The 25,477-nt window shown below is 31.0% G+C and overlaps 4 protein-coding genes and 1 non-coding gene across 7 annotated transcripts; 3 read left to right on the forward strand and 2 right to left on the reverse strand.

Annotated features, from left to right (window-relative positions):
• Window positions 1-353: 353 nt before the first annotated feature.
• On the forward strand, window positions 354-4,433 carry LOC111292842 (serine/threonine-protein kinase STY13-like). Its single transcript, XM_022885442.2, has 6 exons — window positions 354-1,205; window positions 1,482-1,614; window positions 1,775-1,970; window positions 2,807-2,931; window positions 3,032-3,190; window positions 3,723-4,433. The coding sequence occupies exons 1-6, from the start codon at window positions 1,075-1,077 to the stop codon at window positions 4,005-4,007; spliced, it is 1,029 nt and encodes a 342-aa protein (XP_022741177.1). The 5' UTR covers window positions 354-1,074; the 3' UTR covers window positions 4,008-4,433.
• A 493-nt stretch (window positions 4,434-4,926) lies between these two features.
• TRNAD-GUC (transfer RNA aspartic acid (anticodon GUC)) lies at window positions 4,927-4,998 on the reverse strand. The gene has a single exon. It is a non-coding gene; the product is annotated as a tRNA-Asp (tRNA).
• A 1,076-nt stretch (window positions 4,999-6,074) lies between these two features.
• Window positions 6,075-9,841, forward strand: LOC111293143 (SUPPRESSOR OF GAMMA RESPONSE 1-like). Its single transcript, XM_022885908.2, has 6 exons — window positions 6,075-6,204; window positions 7,189-7,321; window positions 7,463-7,649; window positions 7,964-8,442; window positions 8,807-9,112; window positions 9,212-9,841. Exons 1-6 carry the CDS (start codon window positions 6,191-6,193, stop codon window positions 9,263-9,265), a joined length of 1,173 nt encoding a protein of 390 aa, XP_022741643.2. The 5' UTR covers window positions 6,075-6,190; the 3' UTR covers window positions 9,266-9,841.
• A 1,226-nt stretch (window positions 9,842-11,067) lies between these two features.
• On the forward strand, window positions 11,068-14,261 carry LOC111293016 (CRM-domain containing factor CFM9, mitochondrial-like). Of its 2 annotated transcripts, none has more exons than XM_022885697.2 (4): window positions 11,068-11,308; window positions 11,697-11,982; window positions 12,256-12,657; window positions 12,787-14,261. In XM_022885697.2, the coding sequence occupies exons 1-4, from the start codon at window positions 11,235-11,237 to the stop codon at window positions 13,867-13,869; spliced, it is 1,845 nt and encodes a 614-aa protein (XP_022741432.2). In that variant the 5' UTR covers window positions 11,068-11,234; the 3' UTR covers window positions 13,870-14,261. The 2 variants fall into 2 exon arrangements, with proteins under 2 accessions (XP_022741432.2, XP_022741433.2); XM_022885698.2 differs by having other exon boundaries at window positions 11,074-11,308; window positions 11,802-11,982.
• Window positions 14,262-16,530: 2,269 nt separating this feature from the next.
• On the reverse strand, window positions 16,531-19,377 carry LOC111293045 (uncharacterized). 2 transcript variants are annotated; one of them, XM_022885750.2, is made up of 2 exons: window positions 18,923-19,377; window positions 16,531-18,148 (listed from the first exon to the last, which is right to left on the reverse strand). In XM_022885750.2, the coding sequence occupies exons 1-2, from the start codon at window positions 18,983-18,985 to the stop codon at window positions 17,051-17,053; spliced, it is 1,161 nt and encodes a 386-aa protein (XP_022741485.2). In that variant the 5' UTR covers window positions 18,986-19,377; the 3' UTR covers window positions 16,531-17,050. The 2 variants fall into 2 exon arrangements, with proteins under 2 accessions (XP_022741485.2, XP_022741483.2); XM_022885748.2 differs by having other exon boundaries at window positions 16,531-18,151.
• Between the last annotated feature and the right edge of the window lie 6,100 nt (window positions 19,378-25,477).

The following is a 25,477-nucleotide window of genomic DNA, read 5'->3' on the forward strand; positions in this document are numbered from 1 at the left end:
ATATCTTCTTTAGATAAATTAAATAAATAAAATTGATAGTTAAAAATAAATAAAAAATAAAAAATAGAATCCATGAGTAATCTATAATTCATGATCAATTATTATCACATTAACAATTATATTAGTCATTCATCAGCAATTATTTAATCTTTTTTCTCATTGTATTAACAATCTCATAATCTATAGTCATAGTGAAAATTTTTCTCAAATTCATTATATTTTTTTCATGTTGGGTTCGTGATCAAATACAAAATGCCCTTTTTCTTCTTAAAAAAAAAAAGAGAAGAAAAAAAAAAAAAAACTGCTTTCATGATTTCACTGTTGTTTCTGACAAAGATTCACCAAGGAAACACACAACAAAACCAAAGGAAAAAAAACAGCTTTCATAGTTTCATTTCATTTCCAATTACAAAACAAAGACAACTCTTCCTGTCTTCCTACTATTAAATGATCTCTCTCTCTCTTTCTCAAGAGCCGGTAAACACATCCCATCCAACATTTCACTATCCACTCTCTTCCCAATCCTCCCGTTAACTCTTCCTTTCCATCCTCTTCATATAATTCAACCTTTTCTTTGCTTACTCAGCTCACTTTCCCACAATTTTTTTTATTTTTTGTTTTTCTTTGTCTTCGTTGTGTCAGAGCTTGCTGCTTGGCTGAAGGGTCTTTTCTATTTTCTTTTATCTCTCTGTGTTTATGTATACATTTTTTATTTTTATTTAATTTTTTTGGGTGGGGGGGTGTCTGCAAAACACATGTGGGGTTTTATTCTTTGCCTCCCTTTAAAGGGTAGTTCTTGATGGTTTTTTGGATCTGTAATCCGTGATTTTTGGGATGGGTTTATTGTTTTAAAACTGGGAGAGCAATACAAATCAAGGACTTTGGGTAGTACTTTAATGTAGGCAAAGGCTTGTCCTTTGTAACTTCTTTCTTTTCTTTTCAGCTATGAAAGGTTTGGTTTCTTAAGCTTTTTTAGCTTACTTAAAATGTGGGATTTTCAAAAGGGTTTCTTTTTGTTTGGTCAATAGATGGTAGTTGTTCATTTCTTGCTTTAAAAAAGGGTGGTTTCAAAACATGGGATCTGGAAATGGATTTTTCTCAACTCAAGAGTTCAATTTAGATGCTAAGTGGTTGATTGATCCTCAGCAGCTTTTTGTTGGTCCTAAAATTGGAGAAGGAGCTCATGCTAAAGTATATGAGGGAAAGTAAGTCAATTTTCTTTGGATTCTAATTAATTCAATTTAGTATTTCTTTTGTGGACTAAACTCAACTTTTCTAGGTTTGTTGGCATTTCAGTTTGACCCTGATCAATTGAGAAGAACAAAAAGCTTAGGTTTTTAAATGAATCCCATCCCTTTTAAATTATTTTGCTGTAAATTTTATTGATAATTTGAGTAGGTGTATAGTATTTTATAGGATGGATAAATTTGATTATTATCTAACAGTTAGCTAATGTATTTTAATCCATGGGATATATTTAGATACAAGAATCAGAATGTTGCTATTAAAGTTGTGCGAAGAGGGGAAACCCCTGAAGAGATTGCAAGGAGAGAAGGAAGGTTTGCAAGGGAAGTTGCTATGTTATCCAGAGTTCAACACAAAAATCTAGTGAAGGTTGTTGAATCATAATATATGCAATTGATTCTGTTTGCTGAATTTATGTTCTTTCTTGCTATAGTTTATATTGTCCATGAATATCTGCGAATCAGGAAGTTTTACGTTATATCAAGTTGGTATTTGCTCATATCTTAGCAGAGTTCTTATTTGTTTCCAGTTTATTGGAGCTTGCAAGGAGCCTGTCATGGTGATAGTAACCGAGCTCCTACTAGGTGGGACGTTGCGTAAATACCTTCTCAATATGCGGCCTAAGTGCTTGGACATGCGTGTAGCTTTTGGGTTTGCACTTGATATTGCTCGTGCAATGGAATGCTTACACTCCCATGGGATCATTCATAGGGACCTGAAACCTGGTATGACTATAATTTTCTTGGTGTGCTTATAAGTCTTGTTAAGTAGCATTCTTTGAAAAGGTTAGCAATTTCCATGTATAACTGCATTTTGTATTGGTATATCTGTAATATTTTGAGTTTCTGCCCTTATGGCTTTTTTTCCCCTTAGTATTACTCTAAGATCTGATTAATGAAAAGGAACAATGAAATCCATGACAACCAATAGCATGCTGCACGGTTTGTTATCTCTTTGCTTTCCGTTGTTTGAAATGATGAAGCTTGTTATCCAACATAATGAGTTTACTTCTGGTGAACCATTCTTGCTTCTGTGTTCCATATTTTTTAAACTGCAAATGATGGTGTGCTCTTGGGACAACCGATAATTATTCAAACTTTCTGCCTACTAACGGACAATTTGACAGCCATAGTTTACCTACCTTCCAACAAAAAAGTAAAAGGGTTTTTCTTTGACAATTGTGTGACTTGAATACCAAGGCACTGACCAAAAAATCTATTGATGAGCTTGTACCTGTAACTATTGGTGCGCTGGTTATTTGACATCTGATATTACCATATTAGAAGATGGCTTAACCTTCGGGGTATGGCAGTTGGGGTTTTACATAATCCGGTTACAATTGCTATTAATATCATAGTTCTATTCAGCCATGCTTTTATTGGGCTATTTCTCTTGACTTTTCCATCAATTATTTAAGGATTCCTTGCGTAATTGGATGGCAACATGAATTAAAAAGCCTAGATTAAGCTATATTGCTCTATTATTAAGTGGACTTCATGCAATGTTGCTCTATCATTTCTTATAGGTTTGCATGATCCTGATAAATTCTTCATTATTGCAGAGAACTTGATCTTGACTGAAGATCATAAAACAGTTAAACTAGCTGATTTTGGTTTAGCCAGGGAAGAGTCATTAACAGAAATGATGACTGCTGAAACGGGGACATATCGTTGGATGGCTCCAGAGGTAATCTACTGAATTATTCGGAATGTAAAATCGATTCTTTTACCATAAATTTTGTGTTTTTTTATGTTTGAGATGCTGACCCCTTTACATATACTAACAGCTTTATAGCACGGTCACATTAAGGCATGGAGAGAAAAAGCATTACAATCATAAGGTGGATGCGTATAGCTTTGCTATTGTGTTGTGGGAACTTATCCATAACAAGTTGCCTTTCGAAGGCATGTCAAATTTACAAGCGGCATATGCAGCTGCTTTTAAGGTAATGATGTGTAACCTTGTTTTTTAGTGATACATAAGATGGGATGATTTCTTGAGTATGTGCTTGTCAGCCTGCCTTTGAAAAGCTTGCTTGATGCTAAAATTTTCAAATATCTTCAAATCACCCTCCTGCCATTTTTGTTGGATTCTATGTGCTGTGAAAGACACACTAAGACTACTACATTATGGATGAGAAATGACCTATGACCACTGTTGTATTGATAGTTCTACCTTCTGTAATACATTTGAATCATGAGGCTATCGGTCAGACTCTAGTAATTCTAACGAATGTGATTCAAAAGAGTATCAGAAAGGAGGCTCTTTACTCGTACCTACAGTCACAATCCGGTTTCTCGTTTACTTTTTGACAAAACAATCCAGTTCCTGAAAATGTCACAGAAGCATGCATCTTGAAACCTGTAAAAAATCTATTTTCACCATGAATAAACTCATGTACCATTATGTTTCTTTGAATGCAATTAGGGAATTCTGATATAGGCATCATGGTCTAAGTTTTACCAATGTTGTTTCAGAATGTTAGGCCAAGTGCTGAGGACCTTCCAGAAGATTTGGCATCAATTGTGACATCATGTTGGCAAGAGGATCCAAATGCTCGGCCCAATTTCAGCCAAATCATACAGATGCTATTACACTATCTCTCAACCATTTCACCACCAGAGCCTGTGATGATGCCTCCTAAGAGAACAACTTCTGAGAATGCTGTATTGCCACCAGAGTCTCCTGGCACAAGTTCATTGATGGCTGCTAGAGATGACAGGCCAAGAGGTTTCTTCTTCTGCTTTGACCAGTGCTGCTGATCCCTCAAAGGCACAATTTCACATTGACGGTATCACAGATTAATCTTTAGGAGAGTTCAATAAGGTAATTAGTCCCAGATATTAGACAGAATACAATCTTGGTAACAAAAAAAAGTTGTCAAATCTCATCAGATTAGTTTAGTTCAGTTATATGACAGAAAGCTGTCTGCTATCTGATGTATCTGTTAACTTTGCATACTGCTTTACATTAATTTTATTAGCATGTGCCCTAACTAAAGATGGATCAAGAACCTTGTGGGGGGGGTAGGGGTTGCTGTGATGGAAATATCAATGTAAATAAGGTGCATCCAAATGCCTTTGCTCCTGTTTTCTTCTCTAGAATTTGCATGAGCATGTTGGTCAAGGAATGTTGGAAAATTTGGCATGGCTTTTGCCATCCACCAGGAGATTAATTTCATTGAATCAGTGTGGCTTTACATATGCTGAATCCAAACAGAATAAGTGATATGCTACGAACACGATATAAATAAAAGATAAGAAAGTGATACGATTTAAAATTTTAATAACAATTATATATGAGTTTAACAAAATAAATATATTGTATATTTTTGCATAAGCATAAATTATAATATGAAATTATTGTATAAAATATGATATGAATATACAAAACATTAGGTCTAACTATAACATGATGATCTTTGATAGAAATTGAGGACTTTGGAGCAGAAGGGAGGTGTGATTGTCATTCATCTTCATTGTGGATCACGGGTTATCAACAAACTCAGATTCTTTCGACAATTTGGGCTGGGATGAGCCTCGTTCCAATCATTTTATGGGCTTACTCTGGGCACAAAATCACAATCCAAATTAGAAAAGCCCAAGTCTTTTTAGCAGCGATTGTTCCTACGCTTTGAGTAGCGTTTTCTGGCCCAAAAAAAGAAGACTAAAGCAAAATGATCGCCGCTGCCGGGGATCGAACCCGGGTCACCCGCGTGACAGGCGGGAATACTCACCACTATACTACAACGACTTCTTTGTTAGATTCAACCATCAACTTTTTATCTATTTCCTATCAGATCTTCACCAAGAATCCTTTCCTCTATTTTTTTTTGATACGAAAAAATACGAAAGTTTAAAACCACGGCACATTCGTATATAATACAAAAATATATGTAAATATGATGCAGTTTAAAATTTTAATAATAATAATATATAAGTTTAATAAAATTAAAAATATATATTTTATATTTTTATGGTGATATAAATTATAATAAGTAATTTTTATATAAAATATAATATAAATACATAAATTTTAATATTTTTTATGATATAAATATATATATATCGTCAAGCACAAATAAATAATTTAAAAAAATATATGTAAACTTTTTAAAATATATATATATATATATATAAAAATGTAATTGTATTCTCTTATACTGTCCATTTATTCCATGAAAAATATCAGTTCACTATCAAAAGTTAAAAATTTAAAATTGAAGATTTAATTTAATTAATTATGCAATTAAATAGGAATCTATGTGATATAAAATATGTAATAAAAATAAATTTAAAATTTTTTGTATTCCAAAGTAGCGTTTAATTTAATTAAATTTAAGGATATGATACAAAATTGTCACTTCATAAATTCAAGCATTGATGACATAAGAATCTTGTCTGAACATTATTTATCAAGGCATTAATAATCATGTAATTACTGCTCATCATAAGATTCTTCCGTTGTCACTAAACCGCGTCAGCTACAGAAGAATTTCAACAAAAAATTTACTAATAAAAAAATATTTTATATTTGGTTAAAGGGCATTTGAAAGTTGAAAAATCCACCCATCAGGCCATCAACAACGTTCTTCCCAGTGTCTTGCTTGGAAACCAAGTAGGAAATTTTAGTTAATTACCAAAAATGCCATGGAACTCGGTCCTCGAAGCTGCCTAAAAACAGTCTTCAGACAGGAGACTCAGCTTCGTGTCCAGGTTTCGTCAACTGTGGGACCCACAATGACGTATCCGAAGCTGAGGTTTGGTTCACGAACCTCTTATATCGGTCCCTAAGCAACGTTTCCCGCTCACTCTCTCTCTCTCTCTCTCGAGTTCACTTATCTTAGCATGGTGTAGAAAAGGCAAAGGAAGGAAAAGGAAGAGAGCTTTAAAGCTTCGCTGACACTCTCTTCTATTCTATCTTCTTCTTCTTCTTCTTCTTCTTCATGCTCATGGCGAGGTAAGGTCAAAACAATGAATTAAGAAAAGCCTGATCAAGTAGTTTTGATGATGAGATTAAAGCAATCTCCTTTTTTCTCTTCATTTCTTTTTGATATGGGTTGGTTTTGGTTTCTGGGTTTTTCTTGTTGGGAAGGTGGGAGTTAACCGATTTTAGATTGGATTTTTTTTTGATAAATTTATGGAATTTAACTTCAAAATCCCATTTACAAAAGAGAAATTTTTTATTTTTTCCAAATAAAGTTTCTACTTTTGGGGGGAAGGGGGGGAACTGAAGGAATGGTATAATGTTCTTGGATAAAGGTGACATTTTTTGGAGTTTTAATGTTGAATTTACAAATATTTGGGGTTAACGTGAAAATCCCATGCACAAAGAGAATAATTTTTTTGGTTTTATAGAGTTTCTTTTTGAGGAAATTTACCTAATTTAGGAACTGAAAGTCTGAAGGAATGGTATTTTGGGTAATTGGGTTTGTAACTTACATCAAAACTTGCCATAAATGAGGTTGGTTTTCCATTTTTTTCCCCTTCCTGATACACACCATTCCTGGTTTTTCTCTTCTTCTCCCTTGAGTTTGGCTATAAGGAGACTTTGATAGTCATTGACTGCTGGTTTTTCTCTTCTTTTCCCCCGAATTTGACTATGTGGAGAATTAGAGAGCCATTGAGAGCTTGAGTTTCTTCATGCTATGTGAGGATTATCATCCTTTTAGGGAGCTCTATCGCTGCACAAAAATTTTTTATTGGAAAATCTTCAAACTTCAGTTGAAAAGAAACTTTTACTTAAGCTAAATTTACATAGGCATAGGATATTTGGTGACTTGAATGAAACTCCCATGATTTATTTCCGTGGACTTCTCCCAATGTGTGCATTGTTTTTGGATTACTTTATTCAAAGCCTATAAGCAGATTCAGCAAGATATTTAAGTTGGTTTTATTTTTAATGGCATCTTTTTTAATTTTCATTCATGAACCATTGTTGCAGGAGCTGGCTTATTGATGGTAGAGCAATTGCAAAGAAAGTAAAAAATGCCTCCTGTTCTTCATCCATTCAAATCATTGACTATGGGGCTAATCGTGAATGTCCTAACTGCCATCATCGTATTGATAATAGTGATGTAAGTTTGAACTTCAATGTTTCATCGATTTTACCTTAGCAGCATTGATTTTTGGCATGTATATGTATCGTTCCTTGTAGATTTCTTGCACTTATGTGACTGCCCTTAGTAATAACTTTGGAACTGGTTTTTTTTTTGTAGGTTTTTCCTCAGTGGCCTGGCCTTCCAGCTGGTGTAAAGTTTGATCCGTCTGATGCAGAGCTTTTAGAGCATTTAGCAGCTAAATGTGGTGTTGGAAACCCAAAACCACATCTGTTAATCGATGAGTTTATCCCGACGCTTGAGGGGGATCAGGGAATTTGCTACACTCATCCTGAAAATCTTCCAGGTAAGTGTGTTTCTGGATTCAATATTTTTGTTTTACATTGCTGTCATCTGTAGGATGAATTCAATTTACCAAATGAGCATATTGGTTATATGAAGAGTAACCTCATCATGTTCAAAACAGAATTGCTAATCTGTTTTATTTTAGTAAGATCATGAGATGCTAGTCATGGCTAATCTTGGGTAATTTAGTGTTTAGAATAATGGAAATTCATGTTGCAGCTTGATTTGGTTTAAATGAAATTATAGATAATGGAGGTAAGCCTATGATAGTGCCCAACTTTGATCATGATCACTTCATCATCTCATTTTGTGCAGGTGCAAAGAAGGATGGAGGCAGCATCCACTTCTTTCATCGAACAATTAATGCTTATGCTACTGGTCAGCGAAAGCGCCGCAAAATCCAGAATCAACATAACACAAATGAGGAAAATGTTCGCTGGCATAAGACAGGAAAGACCAAACCTGTCATGGACAATGGTGTCCAAAAGGGTTGGAAGAAGATTATGGTTCTCTACAAAAGTTCAAAAGGGTGCAAACCAGAAAAGTCAAATTGGGCGATGCATCAGTACCATCTAGGGGCTGAAGAAGAAGAGCATGAAGGGGAATATGTGGTTTCCAAAATTTTCTATCAACAGCAAAAACAAACTGAGAAGAATGATGACAGCCCAATGATTGAAGAACCGGATAACTTGACAAGTCGGACTAGTCCAAGGACCCCTAAAACAATTACTCCTGATCCTCCTCGGCCACGGAAATCAGTGATAAATGATGATGTTGATGAAAACATGCACCAGGTACCATATCTTTTGTTTATTTATTGTCATGTGTTAATTCATTTGCCTTCACATAACTATTGAGGATATTCAGCTTTTGATGGCCATATAAATGAGTGTGGATTTGAACTATAAAATGAACTTGTTAATCTTCACTAGGATGAAACAAATTGTTGGCATTTTGTGTTGTCTTGTAGTATTTATATGAACTAAAAAAACAAAGATGCATGATGAAATATTAAACTCATACATTTCGATGGAGATATGAAATTAATTTAGTTTGCTATTTATAAATTGAAAACAAAAAATTCTGTCACTTAAACATTGAGTTTCTAGGATTCTTTGGTGCATTTAGTCCTCACTGAAGTTCACTTCCATGGATTAGGAACCAAAATTTGCTGCAGAAGGATCTCATCTACCTCTGCAATCTGTTCAATGTGAGGATGATTCGGACTATCCAGCATGGCTGGCAGGGGAATCTCAGGCTGCTGAAAATTCTGACTTCAATTGCTTGGATAATTCTTTGCTATGCAATGAGCTTTTGGATTCATCTTCCCTGCTAAAGAATTCAGTCTCATATACTGGCTGTGTTCATGGTGCAATTGAGATGACGGGAAATAATGATGCATCTTGTGGAATTTCTGAGCTTGAGAACTTAGAGTTTGATACTCCACCTGATGTACCACTAGCTGTAAGCTTCAACTCTCGCCCTCCATCAATTTGTTTGTCTCTCAAAATATCATCATATAATTATCATAAAATCTCAAATTCTCGTATCAATTTGATGCAGGATCTACAATTTGGCTCTCAGGAAAGCATTCTTTCATGGTTAGACCGGCTATGAAGAACTATTATGAAGCTGAAGCTCCCCAAGGACAAAGTCCAAGTTTTGAGCTCCTCCACTGTCTCAAGGAAGCAGTTTCCTTGTCATGCATTTCTTAGGGCCTTAGTGCTAGACAATTGTTTTGCATTCAGAGGCATAGAAAGTTTGTTCTTTCTCGGTTTGTTCTTCAAGGCTGTTTTAGGCTCTTGAAGGTGTTGGCTGCCAGACTGCTCCTACGATCAGTCATGACTCGGACGCTTGTGTTGTAGGTTAGCATACCATCCATGAAGCTAAAACTGCCTGGTTTCTGAATAAGAGCTGTTGGTTGAGTACATGATAAACTTGAAGGCCATGTTATCAAGAAAGATGCATCTGTTACTTCCATGGAACCAACATACAGTCTTTTGCAATAACGTTTGGCCTAATCTGATGCCCCATTTCATGTAAGAAACACAAGTATTTGGTGTTGCATTTGTGCAACTAAAACATGTAACCATGTCATTAGGCTTTACCATTGATGTTTATGTAATCTGAACTCCTATTTCTGTGTGAAATTTTAAGTTTCGGTTTGGTTTGAGAAAATATTTTTTATTGTTATTTTTTATTTTCATTTTTTAGAAAATAATTCTTATTTTTTATTTTTTTCTAAAAAACGTATTTAGTAAACGAAAATAAAAATTATTTTCTAAAATACAAAAATAAGAAAATAAATAAATTATTCAATGATATTACTACTAATATCATCTAATTATAAATATAATATATATTTATTAATTAATGACATTAAAAAGTATTCAAATACGATAACTTGCAAAACATAAAAAAAAAAATAATGTGCATCTTTTATTTTCACAATTGAAAATTTTTTTTTTTTTCATATTTCAATTTATTTTTATTTTTGTTTTTTAAAAATTTATTTTCATTTTCAATTATCTTACACATTTTGACTCATATTTTTTATTTTTCAGGAAAAAAAAATTCTATTTTCTAAAACCGAACATTATCTAAGGTTTACACAATCTATTTTTTTTATTTAAGCTCTGCCTTTCCAAAGGTTTCTTTTTAGATTAAGAACAAAATCATCATTTTTTTTTCAAATGAAGAAAAATTATCCACCTTAGAACATTGATGTCCAACACAAAAAATTAATACTAGTAATAATCACCAAGAAACAATGAATCAATGAATCAAAGAGAAATTATTAACCTTTGCAACTTATTTACCCCTGAAATTTTCACCAAAAATAATTACTCAACCATAATAGATAGAATCAAAGTCAAATTATTATTATTATTATTATTATTATTAATAAGAAGGAAACAGTATTTTCAAGATAAAAAAATAATTATAAATATTGAAATTTGAATTTTAAATTAATTGAATGAGTAATTATAATAATAAATTAAGCTTAAGCTAATCAATTATTAGTTAATAAATCGAAACGAGATCATATAAAAGTATTATCGAAATTATATTTAACTATTGAGTTATATCAATAAATTAGACATTCTTTTTTTTTTTTTCTCTTCACACTTTTTTTAATTCATTTTTAAATAAAATTATTTAATTACTTTTTTTAACATCCCTTCTACTTTTAAATTTTTTAAAAATTGATATTTTCATTTTTTTTCAAACTTAAATGTAATTTTTTTAAATTTACTAAATATGAAAATATGATAAATTATATAATTTACAGAATATATAAAAATGCATAATCAACTTTGAAATTGAATTAAGAAAGATAAATAAATAATTTTACTTAATTTTCTTTTTTTAAAGTTGGGAGTAACAAGAAAAAAGCAGAGTGAAAACCTCTCTAAGCATAAATTAATAATAATAATAATAATAAACCTCCAAAACCCAAAACCCTGAAAAGTGGAAACCCTTCGTCAAAGCCTCTCCATTTCGGCAAAACCAAGCAAAGAGACAATGAAATTAAAGAACTGATTTCATAGGGAAGAAAAAGGAGTGATCTTTACTAATAGATTAAATGTTTGCAGCTAGGAATCTTCAAAAACATTGCTTGAAGACTCTGTCTTCTCTGCTCCAATCAAATCCTCACAGGTACAAATTTTATCTGTTTCATATCAAATAAGAATAAATAAGACAAATTTAAACTCTGGGTATTGTTTATCTTGTTGTTTTATTACTGCCCATCAATGGAACTTTTAATCTGTTACAGCTTTGTTGTTCCAGTTTCAGTGTCCTTCTCTTTCGAATGGAGCTTTTGATTTTTTTTCCTTATTATTTTAGGTTTTATTTGTATGATTTAGTTTGATTCTAGATGGACTTTAACAATTTCTTTTTTTTTTTTTTTAAGTTTTATAGGGAAAAAAGTGAGATTTATCTGGTTTTCCCCTGAATTTAGCCAAAGTTTTGTGATTGGGTTTGGGGTGGTTATGCTTTATTCTTCTATTTATTTACTTTTTTTTTTGTTTTAATTAAAATTCAGGTATGTTGTAGCGTTTAAGGATGCTACGCCAACACTAGCCTCAAGCAATGTGATACAATTAGGTGGTTGTTTTGAAGATGATTTTGCATCATTTCCTTCTTTTAGTAATCCCTTCAATGGATGGTGTCGGATGATGTCAACATCAAGAGGGAGGAGTATGCGAAGCAAGGTGGAAAGACGAATGCAGAAAGAGTCTGGTAAAACGGCTAGGGAAATCCGGAGAGCAAAGAAAATTAAGAAGAAGCTTATGACTGATGAGGAGAGGCTTATTTACAACCTCAAAAGAGTATGTTATTGTGCCATTAATAAGTGACTATGAACTATTTCTTGCTTTTTGTTTCTTTATTTTTTAATTTGATGCATGCCTGTAGCATATCTTACTTAATTTAAAGGAATCGATAATGTTAAACTCCCTTTCGAGGTCAAACAATCATTCAGACTGAGACTTTGAGTGTTCTCCCTGATATTTTTCTCCGGTATAGTAATTTTATTGTTGTTAGAGGATTGTTAGGATGGTGCCTCTATATTTGCAATTTATGTATTCTTATAAATAATGCAGGCTAAGAAGAAAGTGGCACTACTATTACAAAAGCTCAAGAAGTATGAGCTACCAGAGCTGCCACCTTCTGTGCATGATCCTGAGCTGCTGACTACTGAGCAGCTTCAGGCATTTAAAAAGATTGGATTCAGAAACAAAAATTATGTTCCCGTTGGAGTCCGTGGCGTTTTTGGTGGAGTTGTCCAAAATATGCATCTCCACTGGAAATTTCATGAGACCGTGCAAGTTTGTTGTGATAACTTCCCCAAAGAAAAGATCAGGGAAATGGCAACAATGCTTGCGAGACTGAGTGGTGGAATTGTCATTAATATTCATAATGTAAAAACGATTATCATGTTCCGTGGAAGAAACTATCGCCAACCGAAAAATCTGATTCCCATCAATACTCTTACCAAAAGGAAGGTAAGTAAGTTTATTACGTTCCTTGCCACAGAATGTACATTTGTTTGCATCAACATTGTATCTGGCTTAGGCTTTCCATATGTCAGAAAGTGTTTAAATTGTTTTGAGTCATTGTCTTCATAAATGCAGGCATTATTCAAGGCCAGATTTGAACAAGCTCTTGAAGCTCAGAAGCTAAACATAAAGAAGATAGAGCAGGAACTTAGGCGAAAAGGTATTAACCCTGAGGATCCACTTGCAATGGCCAGTATTCAGAGAGTCGCCTCAACATTCTTCAATGCAATTGATGAGAAGGCAGGCAGCCCATATGTCTTTCACGATGACAATTCACCTGTAGCAGAACCTAAGACTACTTTGGCACATGCAGAAGCTCCTGCTGAAAGCGACCAGGAGGAGCTAGACAGATTCATAGCTGAGATTGAGGATGCAGCTGATCGAGAATGGGCTGAAGGGGAAGAAGAAGAGAAAGAAGAGATTGGGAGAATTAGATACTGGAATAGACAAGAGTTTGGAGGAAGCTATGGGAGATCAGATAACCTTAGAAACAATTACTCTGACAATGAGGTTAGGGGGTCTAGGTTTTGGAAAGATACATGTGGAAACAAGAAGACTGCTGATAGTGAGGATGAATATGAAGATAATTTTGAGGGTCGTACTGAATTGGATCCTCGTAATGCTGGTCATTTGAGTGAGGCTGATAGTGATGATGATGATGATGATGGTGATGGTGATGATTCTGATGAAGTTTTTGAGTTCAAGAGATCTAGCATGGAAAAGGGAAAGCAAGACAAGACTGGAAGGTGGAACAAGACTGCGGGTTTCAGGAGAAACTCTGCAGGTAGATATAGACAACCGGTGGCAGAAGAAGATTCTGAGTTGGAAAGTATGTTGAGTGACCTCGACAATGCAATGCAAGAATCTGATGCTGAGGAAGATCATGATTTCACAGTGTCAAATCCTAGTCAAAATTTCAGGAGCAGCAGTGATGAAGAGGATGGATTTTATTCGACAAAGAGAAATAAGAAAAATAGGGTGCAATATTATGAGAGTGACTATTCTTTCGAAGATCATGCTGAACTTGAGATGTCTAATACAGCAGAGGGGAAGCTTGATAGGAATGCTAGAGGCAGCAATAGTGTCGGTTTTAAGAGAAATGTTGATGCTGACAGCAAAAAGATCGCCAAGGAAGCAGAGGATGTGTTTAGTGACTAAATTTGCAACATTGGGAATCAGACACTAAGAAATTCTCGAATATGATGAGCTGGGATGTAATACAGACTGCAGGGCAGTGGTGAAGAAGACTGTTACAACTTAAAAGAATGATGAGGCAGACAGATCATGGGAGGGTGACGATGCAAAAATAGTCTATGAGACTTGGGACATTGACTTTCTGGTTATTTGTCCTTGCCTTTTGATTCAAGGACATAAGGTGACTAGCGGAAAGTGGGGAACCCATTTATTCTGATCCGAAACTGGAATTGAATTATATGAATGTCATGATTGTTAAGATTATTTATATTGTCTGATTAAACTCTTCTTGTTACTATCAAATGCTCGAGTTGAAGTGGAATTCTTCAATGGAGTAAACATCTCCAGTTCTCCTCTAGTGGATAACTAAAACTTCATTACAAGTTTCTTCAATGATGTTTTAGAGTGCTGTTATCTTATTGACTTGATGAGGATTAGTATAAAACATAGAATGCAAGTGCGGTACAAGAGTAATACTTGAAATCTATATTTCATGCCCCAAGGTCTCTTTTTTTTTTTTCTTAATGTTTCTGTCAAATTTCTGTTAAATGTCAACTCTAAACATATTGAGACAAACTTCTGTGGCCACATCTTTGCCCTTTTTCTTGATTCTGGAATGATCCAGGGCATTTAATGGGATTGGGATCCCATCTCCAACAAAACTTGCAAAACATGCACTCATGTTCCTCATGCCAAGTGTAAATCTATGCGTTCTTCTCATAGTCCAAGGGAAACTCTTTTTCCTTAACCCTGCTAAAATGAAGCAGACACTTGGCAGTTCTCATGCTCAACCTCTCTTATATTCAGAGCATCACATGACATGGTTATATCAGAAAAATGAACAGCTTCAGCCTTCAAACCACAGGCTATTATGCAAACTTAATATCAGAACTTGAAATATTTACTAAAATTTTACTCAATAATGAATTGTATCTTTTGCTTAAAAATTAAAATTGGAATCCTTTTCTCTCAAATATTAAAAATAAAAACATATCATGATAATTTGATCTATGACGAGGCATTTAATTGGTTGGCTTATGGTTGTAGTCAATAAGAAGAGGATGAGTCAACCAGAACCACAAACACCACCTGTCCACTAATGCATGCATCAATCAAAATCAACAAATTCCACAGTAGTCTTTGTCATTATCACCATTAAAAACTCTTTCCCTTTCATAAAAGATCTTCCAATCAAATTTTATCTTTTTTGCATGAAACTATGTCACGCAATTTTATTTTCTCAAATAAACACCAATTCTTACAACCAATTAATGTTTCATTTAGATAATTGTAAGAAATCCAATCATTGACTTTAAGGAAACTCAAGTCAAATGGTATGCCATGTTACATGTTTCTGTCATCCATTGAAGACGAAATGGTCTGCCATAAGGTATGAATGCGAATACATTATGTTTTTTATAATTATTTTTATTAATTTTAAAGATCATAGTGTCATAATTTTTTAACACGAGTTAAATTTAATCAAAATGATTCACTTATCTCTTTTGAAAATTGAATTATTGTTAAAATTCAATATTAGACACTTGTAATTTTTTTTAATTCTTTTAAACTGTGATTTTTTTTTTATAAAAAAATTCTTGCTAAATAAATGGTATGGTCAATGTCTTGTATTAGGGACCTAATGCAGCCATGGTTTATGCAAACAAGCAACCAATGCAGAAGAAACAATCTGCAGATTGGTGCAACAGTTCACTGACCACATTCCATGATCTTCTATTAGTGGCTTGAAATTCACTTTTTAATTATTTTTTAACAGGTTAGAAGTTTGGGAAACTGTTTCCCTGGAGGTTAGGAATGTGAAGGAAAAAACCAATCCTGTGAGTTCAACTACCACAAAAAAATGTATAAGAATTGCAAAGTGTTTGTGGGGCTGTCCTGAATCTTAGATTTGATGAATCAAGCTTTTCCAAACTACTTGTTTAGAAAATTGTGGATGAAATTGTTTGATAATAATTGAACTTGTTTGATTTTAAAAGAGTTTTTTTTAAGAACCTATCGTTATTTATTCTCGACATGATATGATAAAAAATATATATATAATTTAAAATTAATCAAAATCATATATAAATTTAATAAAAATAAATATATATTTAATGTTTTAACATATAAATACGAATTATGATATGATAATTTGTGTATTTTATATATATTTAAAATAAAAGAGACATTCAAATATACAAATGAATATTTAGTGATTTTTCAAAAAATAAAAAAAAGACCATGAACTTATAGGAAATATAACGTGGATACCACCTCCGAAGTGCCTACAAACTGCAGCACTTTTAGTGGGAAATCAAAAGTTTTCTTTCATTTTTTCTAATATTTGTTTATTTGGTGGGGAACCATGGCTTGAACACCCAAAGGCAGTTTCTGAAGCAAGCTCAATCAGTAATTCTCCTCAACCTATGAACCCCCAAGGGGCAGTTTCAACCAAAATGATTGAAAGGTGCCTTGACCTTGTGAACTCAGGATTAACAGTGAACCTTCAGAGATTTCATCGTTAATGCTAAGGAATTAAAATTCTAATGGAAGAAGAATTCACCTATTCAGGAAAGATAAGTCTGCTCATTATGCTAACCTTAAACGTGTTGGAACATTCAAAAAGGAAAAAATAAGACAGCAATGATTCAGCATTATACTCAATGGAAGAACCAACAGGAGTCAAATGATACAGATGATCGAGTTATTGTCAGTACTACTTTGTAAGAGGAATATACAAATAAATTAGTCCAAGAAAAACGAAATTTCCATCAAGGAAAAATCTGGGAAATTGTCATTCTTCCATTTATGCAATCCAAGGGGGAATGTCATATCAGGAGGTGGTATGTCAGCTTTGCAAACCAGTGAATCTACTTCTCTCACAACAAGCTCTCGGACTGGTAATTGGACATGCCTCCATAATGGAAGAAATCAACTTCAGAAAGAGGGACATATAGAAAGTTTCCCCTGAGAGTCATAGATCCCATCAAGTTCTACCCAGCTTGAGTATATTCGCCTAGATTTTTTTGGATAAGGGTATACTTCTATCAATGCTACACGTATAGCCATAAAAATGGCCAATGCAGCCCTTTCTGGTACAGGCAAAACTTGACATTGAAGACTTCACAGCAACCATTTTCTAGACTCAGCCAGTTTCTCTTTTGCACTTACCAGGCAAAAGATATTTGTATTTCTCTGCATTATTCAGCAAATATGCAGGAAGATGGACGCCTGAATAAGAGCGAGGGATAGGTCCCATCTTCCCAATGATCTCTTTGAAAGTGTATTCCTCAGGAAGCATGTCAAATAGGTCAGCGCCTCTGCATATTACATCTTGAATCCTTTTGACATCCAAATAGTGAGAGAACCTCACTCGATCAGTGTGGCTGTACGCTTTCATCTTGAATATAAACTCACTAATATACCGAAAGCAAAAGCTACAATGCCACCCTGAATCTGACAAGATGATATCAGCTTGACGATAATGAGCATATCTGGTCTCGCCTGTCTTGTACCTGTGGACTGAGGCTCTCCAGCTTTTGTTGTCTACATGATACTCAAATGAGTACAAATAGTTTCTCAACTGAAGATGAATGACAGGTGGTATATCATCACACCATCTCAGTAGATTAATCGTATGTGCACTAGGGATCTCATCTACATCAGACATTATCAACAAATCATCATCTTCTATACCAGCTATTCTGAGAAGCTGGTCCAATGCAACTCTCTGATATGCCTCCTCAACGAAAGGGTTTTCACCCTTCCTGAATCTCCCACCAATCATCCCATATGTCAAACGAGGCTCCATAAATTTAAACTGCTGTCTGTTGCTTGCAAAGAGCAATGGTTTTGGTAAGCTAGTAAATGTCGAGTTGGACTCAAGAAGTACAAATTGTGTTATGTATGGATACAATTCATTCCAACGAAGTGCAAGAATGTCTATCTCATTGCTGAACAACACTGCATCAAAGACACGTCTAGGGGACTCACGAATTTTCCACCCATGAAGATTGCAGAGAGTCTCCATCGTCACATTCTCATGATAATAGTGAGGGATTTCATGGAAAGGCTTAGGAGGTGATTCCCATAGTGGTCTTAGGAAATAGGTGATTTTCTGCCCATGCAAATACACGCCAAAGATGAATAGCGGGATAACCATAAAGAGGAAAGCACAAGTCCTGATATCATACTCTCGCAACATGCATCGCAATCTAGACATGGTCAATGCAGCTCGGGACGCCTGCTGCACATTAGAAAATGAAGACTTTCTAAGATACCAATGTTAAGCTCAAACAAACAAACAAAAGCCATATCCAATCTTAATTGAAGATGATAAACACATGAATTGCATCATATTCCCACATAACGAAAATCATGCCTACTTTACAACATATCTACATAGCAAAACTCAATTCAAATGTTCATTCTTCCAAATACTAAGTTCAAAGTTTGGGATGAAACTCTTGGCTAAGACATCTAGGCATAAACCTCCCCCTAATTTCCACTCTCATGTTCAATGTCTAAAACTAGGAACTTTCCTATTCCTTCAAAATACATTACCAATCAAGCACTTCATGAAAACCAAAATGAAGTACCAAAAGAACACTCAGAAGGATGAAAAGGAACCATAAAAATCAAAGAAAATGAAAAGGCAAAATTTTCAACAGGTCACATAAAAAAGCCTAAAACTTCAATATTTTGTGTCAGAGCATATAACTTTCCCATAAAAAAAACATTCCCACTTTTCCACTAATCTCAAACAGTCACCAAACTAGGATCATCAATTATCCAGAAATCAAAACCAAAATGAAAACCTTTTTTTTTTTCAAAAATATTTTATAAATATACAAAAGAGCAAAAAAAAAAAAGAACTTTTAAGGGAAAAAAACTATACCCTCAATCTTAAACAAACTCAAGTGAAAATACCATTCATCCAAACACAAAACTGAACCAAATTTTAAAACAAAAACCAAAAAAAAAAAAAAAACTTGAGAAATGAAAGCAGCAAGATTACCTGTCCACAAACTTCATCACAAATATCATCAGTCTTCTTGAAATTATAGTATCCATCAGACATGATTAAATCACTCCAACAAAGAGTACCACTTTCTAATCAATAAAACCCAAACTTTATAAAAAATGTTGATGTTAAAGCCTCCAACCTTTTCAGAGTTCAGATCAAAATCCTCCACAACAGAAAAAAAAAAAAAAAGAAAAAGGCCAAATTTTTTAAGGAGAGAAAATCTAGCAAACAAAAATCCAGTAAAGTTTCAACAATGATTTTCAAAAAAAAATTCTTTTTTTATCGTCTTTTCTCTTCCTCTTCTTCTGCTTCTCTAACGTCTATTATAGCCGTTTGGTGATTTTTCGCTCTTTCACCAGATGCCTCCATTCCAATAATACAGAGGATTTTATAACCCCACAAAAATTCCACAGAAAAGGAAAAAAAAAAAAACCACCAAATAAAACAAAAATATATAATAAAATAACTATATTTCTTAGCAACTTCCAATATTTGAGTTTCTCTCCTGTACATTTGTGTATATATCTAAACCTTGATATTAGCCGTTTGACTATGAGAAAAGTTTTAATGTATTTGATCAACGGTGTAGAATTATTGTAAATACACTTAGACTTGTATAATTTATTTTTCAAATAAAATTTAAAGATCATTAAATTACTTAGTTAGAGATAGTCATTTAGATTATCTCGCCAAGAGTTTATTTGGATTTTGTTATGTCATTTTATTTATTAAAATTTTGAAATTTTAATTATAAAATAAAATTATAATAAGAAATGATAAAATATTTTTTACCACGTAATAAAATATACCTTAAATCCTAAATATGATAGTAATATTAATAAAAAAAAGCATTAATACCTTTTGAATCTAAAATAGATGAATTTATCAATTAAGTTTTTTTTTATTCAATTATTTAATTTTTTATAATAATTAGACTTAATGAAAAAAAATACTTTTTAGTATGAGGATATTTTGTAAATTTTTTTGAAAAAAGAATGTAATTTTTATATACCAAAAAAATCAATGAATTTGTTAAACAAGGGCCTTATTTGGAAAAATATTAAAGTACAGGGATGTAAATGTAATTTAAGCTTATTGTTATTGTGAGGTGTTTGTAGAGTATTATTATTTCCTGACAGAACAAGTGCTGATCTGTCAACATAGGCAGTTGCTAACATGTTACAGTATTTTTGAGTTAAATCATCCGCGTTAAACGCGGGTTAAAAGGAAAATCTTGGTTATCCGAGGTTTTTTTTTACGGGAATGTCCTTAATGGAGTGTTTGTTTGTTGAGGAAAAGGTAAGGGTGTTTTTGTTATTTTGTTCATTTCCTGCTTAATCATGCGGTAATTTTTTTGGGTTAATTTGTGTAATCAAGAACAATCACTTTTGTTTAAGAAAAAAATTGTGTTGGTTTTTTTTTTATTCTTTATTTCAAAGGAGATTAAAAATAAAAAATTTAAATCTTAATATTTATAATTAAATTTGATAATCTAAAATACGATATCGTAATATGACATAAATATGATAAAAAATATATGAAAATAATATAATTTAAAATTTTAATAATAATTATATATGAATTTAATAAAATAAAAATAATATATTATATATTTTTATGTCAATAATTGTAACACGTAATTTTCGTATAAAATATAATATGAATACATAAATTTTAATAATTTATATGATAAGAATACATGAATTGATATATTTATTTATAATCTTTTTTTTATTTTTTAGATTACAATTTTTTATAAAAATATAAAAATGTTAAAAAAGACAAAAATGTTTTTGGTAAGTGCCATTTTGTTGGGATTGGTTTGAAATTGGTAAGAATAATATACTTTTGGGATGAAATCAAGGCAAAGAAAAGGGATAAAATCTTAAGTTTAGTGGGTTTTTTTTTTTTTTTTTTTTTTTTTTTTTTTTTTTTTTTTTTTTTAAGAATGAGTGATTTAAGGATTCTATACAAAATTTGCAGAAATTTTAGGAGCAAGATCACTCAAAAAAGTTAATTTTGATTTTGAAATTTAGAAAATAATAAAAATTAAAATTAAATAAAATTTCCTATAAAATAGAGGAAAAAAGGGAAAAAAGTAGTATATAGAATGAACATTAGTAATATTTATTAGTTAATAAAAAATAATGACTTTGGAAAAGATGATGAAATTTTTAACTTTTTTTAGGTACATTAGATTTCACTTTTATAATCAAACAAAAAAGTTTTCTCCTTTATACTTTTGAAACATATAATAATATATAAAATAATGTATAAAATGAAAGAGGATTGTCTTTTATTAGGTATAGAAAAGAATATACAAAAAAGAATATAATAAAAAAAGTTTTCAATTTTTAATCATCCCTCACAAAATTATCTAAAAATAATCATAGCAATAAAGTTAAAAAAAATATCATAATAATAATAATTAATGATTAATCCAATAATATTGAAATCAATTTCAAATTTAAAAATATCTAATTCAAATTTCGATTATAATTCAAAAGACAAAAAAATAAAAATCATAATCAATGGTTGAATTTGGAATAGATTTCAAATTATTGTAGACCACCCTCATTTAAAATCAATAATTAAAATGGATTAAATTTTTCCTAGCCGTTGAAATCATTGGGTTTCCTCTTAATTTCCCAAGAAATTATTAGTAAATCTGTGTTTTTTTTTTTTAAATTCTAATAGTAATATTAATTAGAACAGCGTATCAATGAATTTAGATCTCTGTCATTTCTGAACTATCATTTACTGGTGAAGGTTGTTTGACTCAATTTTATAATGTAATGTACCAGTAATTTTTAAAGCCAGTTGTGTATTAAATAAATATATTAAAATATTTATTTTTTTGTACATTAATAGTAAAATTTTTTAAATTCATAAATGAAATTAAAAAACTATTATATATCTTATTTTTTAATTAATTTTTTAATATATCATAATAGATATGTGTCACATGTTAATCTTATTTTTTTAAATTATATGATAGTATTAAAATTAAAATCTCTAGTTCTCCAATGCTAGTAAGTTTGTCGTGTTTTTTTTTATTATTATCTTTACTTGAGACTATTGAAATTTAAATTTAATTACTGATATTAAGAGTTGAAGATCTGATAATTTAAAATATGATATGATAATCTAATATAAAAATAAGATATGAAGGTGACACAACATAAAATTTTAATAATTATTATATATGAATTTAATAAAATAAAAAATAAATTTTATATTTTTATATCGACATAAATTATGATATATAATTTTTATATAAAATATGATGTAAATATACGCATTATAATAATTTATCAAACATGAATATATGAATTATTGAATTTATTAAAGCGATGAAAGTACTTTTGAAGGCTTTGTTCACATGACTTTTAGCGTCCATGCTTTTTTTAAACACACTATTCCAATTCTCTATTGGTATATATAAAGTGATGAAGGTACCTTTGAAAGCTTAGTTCATATAGTGATGTTTCTAGGTAGTTTCCTGGAAAATTCAGTCAAGGAATAACAAACACATATTTGTTGGTTCTTTTGAGTGGTTAAGAAAAAAAAAGGCATATTCCAGCCATTGAAAGGAATTTACCTAAAGTAATGGCAAATCTTGTGTTTTTGGAAGCGTTTTTGATTTAGAGGGAAAGGGATGGTTCCCAATACCAACATTTCATTTTCCTTCCTTTTTTTTCCTTGGGAAACGTTAAAATTTAATAATTATTAAATATGATAATTAAAAATATGATATATTAATATAATATAAACATAATATATATAAATAAAATATAAAAATAATACGATTTAAAATTTTAATAATAATTATAAATAAATTTAATAAAATTAAAAAATATATTTTATATTTTTATGTCAATACAATTTATAATATATAATTTTTATATAAAATATAATATGAATATATAAATTTTAATATTTTATATTATACAAATCGTCAGATTTAATAACTATCACAAATTTTTTTAAAAAATAAAACTTAGAGTAAAACCAAATCAAATTGTCTGTATTATCAATTTTAAGTTTGGTATCATAGTGCGGATGCTCTAGCCAATTTCTTTATTGCATTATCGATGAAAGTTGGCTGGACTTACTGTCTTTTCAGAACATTGTAATAAACTACATCATTGTTAAGTCTGCAAGAATACAAGATTATTAAAGAAATCGTTGATTGAAGATAAATAAAGTAATTACAACTATTGATATTTAAATTTAAAATTTATTATATATGATATTTTAAAAATAATTATATAAATTAATTAAATTAAATTCGTCTAAATAACACCGAGACATTCAATATCTTGATGTTATCTACCTTTACATGTTTTTGGGCATTAATTCCAATGGGATTTGTTCATATTTGTTCAATTTCATGCCAATGTCTTGTTGAGATCTTCAGCAAGGACTTTGTCGTTTTTCTCTCTTTTTTTTTTTTTATTTTTTTTGTTGTGTTTCCTAGCAATCACCCACTGGATTTGGAAGAATTCATTTGTCTTCTTTGGCACCATTGCTTTCTTAGGTTATCCCACTTTCATGGGTATTTCAATTGGGACCCTTTGTTGGATGTGAATGGAAGTTACCTAATCTCTAACAAGCTTCCTTAATTAAATCCAAAGCATCAATGCCCTACTTTAGCTTTAGAATATGCCTTCTAATCATCCTTTTTCATGTATGAACATTGTGTTAGTAATTATTGAAAAGATTTTCAACATATATATATCGACCGTTGATATATCATCACATTTATTTCAATCAAAATTAATTTTGAAAAAAAAAATATATATATATATATATATAAACAAAATATCACATATAAAGTAATAGATAATTTCAAATTTTCAAAGTAGAGCAAAAAATATGATAAGTTTTCATGACTTTTTATGTAAACAAAACATCACATATTTAAGTAATTTTAACTTAAAATATCTTATAAATTCAAGATTTCAAAATCAAATAAAAAAAATGAGAAGTATACATATTTATTACATAAATTAACTAAAATCCAATCGAGCTATCTTTTTCTTTTCATCTATTCATTCACAAAACTCAAACATTACGTATTTTAGTAATTTTAACTTAAATATCCGATAAATTTAAGATTTCAAATTTGAGTAAAATATATGATAAATTATTTTTTATTTTCTATGCAAACAAAACATCACATATTTAAGTAATTTTAACTTAAAATATATGATAAATTCAAGATTTCAAAATCAAATCAAACATATGAGAAGTATACATAATTATTATGTAAATTAACTAAAATCCAATTAAGCTATCTTTTTTTTTTTTTCATGTACAAAACTCGAACCTTACATATTTAAGTAATTTTAACTTAAATATCCGATAAATTCAAGATTTCAAAATCGAGTCAAAATATATGAGAAGTATACATTTTTATTACGTAAATTAACTAAAATCTCATCGAGCTATCTTTTTCTTTTCATGTATTCATGCACAAAGTTTGCATCATTTATTTCAACATCATGCATTTAAATAATTTTAACTTAAATATCCAATAAATTCAAGATTTCAAAATCAAGTCAAGAATATGAGAAATTAACGTATTTATTACGTAAAAAAACTAAAATCCCATTGCTGTTTACTTTTCTTTTCATGTATTCATGCTCAAAGTTTGCATCATTTATTTCAACATCATGCATTTAAATAATTTTAACTTAAATATCCAATAAATTCAAGATTTCAAAATCAAGTCAAGAATATGAGAAATTAACGTATTTATTACGTTAAAAAACTAAAATCCCATTGATGTATCTTTTTCTTTTTCATGTATTCATGCAGAAACCTTGGCTCATTTTTTTTTGACTTAAAAGAAGCAAAGATCTTTTCAGATAGTGACCAAATAATGCCCGTTTCCTTCTTTCATTGTTGTTCGATTGTTGCTGTTTTGGACTGATTAGTGGAAAGTTTAGCCTCTTTTTTGAGCAAAGCCTTTTGTTTTGTGGATGGCATTTCACAATCAAATAGACCATAACTAGTTCCCTATTTCTTACTCTATTGTTTTCGTTTCAAAGTCAAAGTCTTGCATATGATCTGATTAATGCGAAATTTTCGTTTTTGATTCATTGTCAATGAAATTTAAGAGACACGTCTCTTTTTGTTCACAGTAATTTTGATAATGAAACAACAAAATTTTTTTAAGTAATAAGTTCACTTGAATTGATCAAAATATCAAATGAAATATTTTTATTTAAGCAAATCTAATTTCAACCTCAAAATTGTAATTTTAATTAGGGTTGTTCATTTGGTTGGTTTGATTAATTTTGAACCAAATTATTCAAAATTGAATTACTTTATTATATTATATTATTTTTATTAATTGAACCGAATTTAGTAATTTCAAAAATTAATCGATTGAATTTAATTCGATCGGTTCGATTAATTTTTTGATTAATCGAATAACAAATATATTTAAGTTAAATTATATTTTAAACTCTTAATTTTTCATATTTTAAACTAACTAAATAAAATTATTCAACAAAATATTGAAATACTAAAATATTA

The sequence above is a fragment of the Durio zibethinus genome, chromosome 10, assembly GCF_047325235.1.
Source record: "Durio zibethinus cultivar Kanyao isolate XHJ-2024 chromosome 10, ASM4732523v1, whole genome shotgun sequence".
Classification (NCBI taxonomy): Eukaryota; Viridiplantae; Streptophyta; class Magnoliopsida; order Malvales; family Malvaceae; genus Durio; species Durio zibethinus.

Coding starts and splice junctions, on each gene's coding strand:
- LOC111292842 (XM_022885442.2), top strand. CDS start 1,075: ATGGGATCTGGAAATGGATTTTTCTCAACTCAAGAGTTCAATTTAGAT. Junction 1,615..1,774: donor AACACAAAAATCTAGTGAAG/GTTGTTGAATCA, acceptor ATTTGTTTCCAG/TTTATTGGAGCTTGCAAGGA. Junction 3,191..3,722: donor CATATGCAGCTGCTTTTAAG/GTAATGATGTGT, acceptor ATGTTGTTTCAG/AATGTTAGGCCAAGTGCTGA.
- LOC111293143 (XM_022885908.2), top strand. Junction 7,650..7,963: donor TCATCCTGAAAATCTTCCAG/GTAAGTGTGTTT, acceptor CATTTTGTGCAG/GTGCAAAGAAGGATGGAGGC. Junction 9,113..9,211: donor CACCTGATGTACCACTAGCT/GTAAGCTTCAAC, acceptor AATTTGATGCAG/GATCTACAATTTGGCTCTCA.
- LOC111293016 (XM_022885697.2), top strand. CDS start 11,235: ATGTTTGCAGCTAGGAATCTTCAAAAACATTGCTTGAAGACTCTGTCT. Junction 11,309..11,696: donor CTCCAATCAAATCCTCACAG/GTACAAATTTTA, acceptor ATTAAAATTCAG/GTATGTTGTAGCGTTTAAGG. Junction 12,658..12,786: donor ATACTCTTACCAAAAGGAAG/GTAAGTAAGTTT, acceptor TCATAAATGCAG/GCATTATTCAAGGCCAGATT.
- LOC111293045 (XM_022885748.2), bottom strand. CDS start 18,985: ATGTCTGATGGATACTATAATTTCAAGAAGACTGATGATATTTGTGAT. Junction 18,152..18,922: donor GTGATGAAGTTTGTGGACAG/GTAATCTTGCTG, acceptor TCTAATGTGCAG/CAGGCGTCCCGAGCTGCATT.